Source organism: Charadrius vociferus, unplaced genomic scaffold, assembly GCF_000708025.1.
Source record: "Charadrius vociferus isolate BGI_N301 unplaced genomic scaffold, ASM70802v2 scaffold260, whole genome shotgun sequence".
Classification (NCBI taxonomy): domain Eukaryota; kingdom Metazoa; phylum Chordata; class Aves; order Charadriiformes; family Charadriidae; genus Charadrius; species Charadrius vociferus.
In genome coordinates, this window is record NW_009646410.1 from 1,765,872 (window position 1) to 1,770,574 (window position 4,703).

The 4,703-nt window shown below is 42.2% G+C and overlaps 1 protein-coding gene across 2 annotated transcripts in view; it reads left to right on the forward strand.

Annotated features, from left to right (window-relative positions):
* The first annotated feature begins 620 nt into the window (after positions 1–620).
* Positions 621–4,703, forward strand: part of LOC104281722 (nucleoside diphosphate kinase) — a 6,801-nt gene continuing 2,718 nt past the window's right edge. The window contains exons 1-4 of one of the 2 annotated variants that reach the window (XM_009879769.1): positions 624–752; positions 1,257–1,358; positions 2,102–2,214; positions 2,567–2,684. In XM_009879769.1, coding sequence (XP_009878071.1) covers positions 624–752; positions 1,257–1,358; positions 2,102–2,214; positions 2,567–2,684 — 462 coding nt within the window. Of the gene's footprint in view, positions 753–1,256; positions 1,359–2,101; positions 2,215–2,566; positions 2,685–4,703 lie in introns of those variants that run through there. The other variant, XM_009879776.1, reaches the window with a different exon arrangement.

A 4,703-nucleotide genomic window follows, 5' to 3' on the forward strand; every position in this document is an offset into this window, starting at 1 on the left:
CGGGCCGCGGCTAAACCCGGACCCGTCTCGGCGCTGGTCTGCAGCACCGGCACGGCCCCGACGGCCGCGTCCCGCCCGGTGACACATCCCCCTTCCCGTGCGGGGCTGCGAGCACCGGTGCGTTACCTGCGGGCACATCCAGCTGTTCCGGCACATCATACAGCTGTTTGGGCACATCCAGCTGTTCGGGCACACGCACACGGGCAGCAGAGTGCTGCTCCGAGGCGGTGTTGGTTTGTGGGTGAAAATGATGCACAGGGATTTATTCAGCCTATTTCGCCCTAAATTGTGGGCGGCAGCCTGCCATGCTGCACTGGGAGGTGTGTCTGGGAGAGTCTGCACCTTCTGTTCCATTCAGAGCTTTTTCTCATGTTAATATTTGCTAATTGCCTGTTTCTATAATTGGCCGCGCTGTTAGTGTTTAAACGTACTTTTCTAACACTTGTGAAAACCCCGTGTGCAGTGATTGATTTATTAAATCAGTGCAGACCATGAGTTAATGACCTTCAGATGAGGCCGATTTAATTATTATAATAGCTGACTTTACACGCGATCGAGGGCTGTGATTGCACTTGCCTGCTGATCCTGGAATAATGACTTTTATTCCCCTCCTCATTAGGACGATGGCTTCTATCGCTGAGCGGACGTTCATCGCCATCAAGCCTGATGGGGTCCAGCGGGGACTGGTGGGAGAAATCATCAAGCGGTTTGAACAGAAAGGATTCAAACTGGTGGCCATGAAATTAATACACGTAAGCTTTCCTTAATTGGTATGTCTCCTTTTCCTTAGAAGCTGCAGCCTTAAAATAGAGTAGCATGCTGTAATGACAAATGGCGTCTTCAGAACAATTAAACCTGAAATTTTGAGGAGTCTGAATATTTTGGAAAAAATCCAATTCCCAGCTCTGGCTAAATGCTTTAGACACACTAAGCACGCTAATTTTAGTAACCTGATGTCCTTAGTCTGAAGAGAAAATTCTTTTAGGTGCATCCTTTACCTAATAAATACCTCCGAATATTTTCAGCAAATACCAGGTCACATAAGCTGTCTGTATTGTCTGTGTTCAGCTGAGGTTAAAGCAAACAGTTAAAATTCTTATTGACTGAAAGTACTTCTAGGAAGAGGCTAGAAATGGTGAATTTTCGAGTGCGTGCAAGTTTTAGGATTAATAGTGCTCTGTGGTTAATCTGTGTGATTTCAGTATGCTCTTAAGTTCTTACTGTAAGCTTTTTTGTTTGTCTGTTTTTTAATGCAGGCCTCTGAAGATCTCCTGAGAGAACACTACATTGACCTAAAAGACCGGCCGTTCTACGATGGTCTGGTGCAGTATATGCACTCTGGACCTATTGTAGCTATGGTGAGCTCTTAAAAATGAAGCTCAGCTAAGAAAAATAAACTGTTTAATTGTCTTACCTGCAATAAGATTGTGTTACCTATTGAATTCTAGTTTACTTTTAAAGGGACTTTAAAACCTAGATTCAAATACTGTAATTAGAAAGCTGTACTATTAACTCCTTTTTCTTTCATCTTTTTTTCATATTCTTTCTCTCCTTTGAGTTGATGAAGAGGGCAGGGGTAACGGGGAACCAAAGCTGGGACCTTGAGAAACAGTAGACCTGCACAACAAAACCACTGGGAAATGCCGTGTATTAAGTATGCTGAAAAATGATGGTAGAAATATTTTTACTTTACTCCTAAGCTATAGCAACTTCAAAAATATTTTTCAGTCTAACTTCATGAGAAGGGATTTCCTCTTTTTTTCCTTGACAGTATATTTGTAAAATAGTTGAGCTGCAGGTCTAGATCTTCAGTGAGCAGACAGCTTTGGAAGGCTGTTCACCATATTGAAGTTTGAAATAACCCTCTTCCCATCCTTGGTGAGGAGAGGTGTTGTGCTGAAGGGGAGAACTTCGGCAGATACTTCAAGAATACGACAGAAAAATTGGAGATAAAATATGTCTTGCTATTAGGAGTATTTGGATGGTGATTTGTGCCATGATGGACAGCATTGTGTAATTCTGGAAGGTATGATTAATTCTTGCTGCTTCATGTACTGCTAAGATTTAACAATCTCAATGGACCTTTTTTTTTTTTTTTAAGGTGTGGGAAGGTCTTAACGTGATTAAGACTGGAAGAGTGATGCTGGGGGAAACTAATCCATTTGATTCAAAGCCTGGCACTATTCGTGGTGACCTCTGCGTTCAAGTTGGAAGGTATATTATGAAATTATTGATATCATCTAAACATGCTAAATGTCCAGTAGTATGTCATGATATATGTCATGATATATGCAGGAACTGTGCTCCATCCTTCTCTGTCTTATGGATGGAGCAGCTGTTTCCTGTGCCCATGTAATGTTACTGCCCAAAGATGGAAGTCCAGTTGTGGTCTTCCCCGTTGACAAAAAAGGATGAGCAAAGCTGGGACTGCATACTCCGTGCCTATTACTACTTTATGGTTACTTACAACTTCTCTCCATGACGGAGACCACTTCAAAAACTGAAGCTTGCTTTGCTTTGAGTTTGAGGATTATATTACCATTATATGCACCTTTTCTTTTCCTAGGAACATCATTCACGGAAGTGATTCTGTAGAAAGTGCTGAGACAGAGATCAATTTATGGTTTACTCCTGAAGAAGTGGTCGATTACAGAAGCTGTGCTCATGAATGGATCTATGAGTAAAACTGAGCCCGTACCTTCTGGTATCATTCCTGTCTGGAAAGAGCTGCTAGCCTCTAGCTATTTCAAAGCCCTTCATATGAACTGGTAGAAACCTGTCTCAGGGATCCGTGAGATTGCTCAGTTGTGAATGTTAAATATAGTCAGTGTTTGCTGCTGCTTCTTTGGTTAGAAAGCTGTCAAGCTATAGATGAAATTGTACTCTTAGAAAGCTGCTTCTGGGAGTGAGAGATAGGAGATAAAACCACAGAACATATAACGCATATATTTTCCTGAAACACTCTGTAGTCAGAGAGGGTATTTTGGTAAGCAGAAAAAAACCAGTAAAAATTTATTTGGTAAATAATATGCAAATGGCTCAGTGTCAAAGGCTAATTTTGTTAAAATGTTAGGGGACAACTGGTGGTATGTAAATAGATTAATAGTGTGCCCAAATATTGAGGATTGAACTTGATACCAAGTGAATCCCCATGCCCAACATGGCTGCAGGAAGAACTTATTTATTTCTCCCTCCAGAATGCGCTGTGCCTGCACACACAGCACAGCTTTCATTAAAATGAGAACTGTTTGCTCGATTGACACTGTTGCAGCTTGCTTTTTTCCCCCCCGTACAGGATTTGTTTAGCATTTTAAGGAAGGATTAATAGGCCAGGCTTTCTGAAATGCCCTTTTATGTGAAAAGAAGATTAATGTGAGGATGGATGAGGGAGCTCTACCTTCAGCCACTTTACAGTAGCAGTCCTCTGGCGTTGCACAGAGCAACAACAGAGTGATGTTTGCTTTGCTGACGGAACAGCTGGTAATTTAGTTATGTTCCCATTTGTGGTCTTTCCTTAATAGTTGGAACCACAAAGCAAGCTGTTCTTGGATAAGGTATTTCAGAAGTGACTTTAGCATTATTATTATTTTTTAAATTTATTTAATCATGTAAAGAAATACAATCATAATAATACTAAATGTATTCCAGTAGAGGTGTCTGCTTCTAACAGAGAAAAGGATCAGCCTCTTGCAGAAATTTTAACAACAAATATTCACGAGCTGTACTGGGTGGAGAAATGCGTTGGCACCGATATTATGTATTTATTTACCTGCAACATTGTATTCAATAAAAGCAAGAGTTTCATGAAATCAGTTGTTCTAGCTCCTGTTTTTTTCCTACAGTGAGTTCTTGTGCAATGAATGTTGAATTCCTGTTTTTTTTCCTACAGGGAGTTCTTGTGCAATGAATGTTGAATTCCATGCTTATACTTTATGAAGAGATCTAACTCCCAAAAGAGATGGTACAAAATAAAACAACATATGCTGTTTCTTAAGTGAAATAAAAGGAAATTTTAATTATATTTTCTTACATTTCTTTCATTTTATTTTCATTATATTGTCTTACATCTCATTAATGAGTATAAGGAGAGGGAACAAATTCCCTAACTCCCAAACTGCAGGTGAGGTTGTTAGCTTCTCTTCTGAAAATATTCAGTGCTATAGAGGATAAATAATGAAGTTAAAGGTTGTTGGAGAAAAGGGAACGTGTGACAAACCTGTGCATGTGATGAGTAGTCTCCAATTCTGTTTTGTGGGGGGGGCATGGCTTGAGATTTCTTTTTCTTTGCTGCTCACTACAAAATAGACAAATTTGGGTTATCTGGAGATGTGGGGGTTGTCCGAAAGCTACCGATCAGTATTTCTGATGCGCAGAGACCGAGAGGAGGTGGAGGTCAGCCGTCTCAGAGAAACGCACATCTGAGAGGTGCGACTGGGCGCGTTTCACGAACGGTGAGTGCCCGTCAGCGGCAGCCCGCACAACCCCTGCAAAGGGCATTTCTTTATTACAACTGTGGTGATGGCATACGATTAGAACTAGCTCAGGAAAAGCTGAAAATCTCTCCTCCGTGGAAAAGGCTCTACGCCCCCGTTGCTGCCACCGGAGGTCGATAACCCTCCCCGGCGGCTCCCCGGGGCTGGCGGCGACAGGTGCGGCCCGGCCCGGCCCGGCCGGCTGCCAGCGGGGGCTCGGCCCGGCTGAGG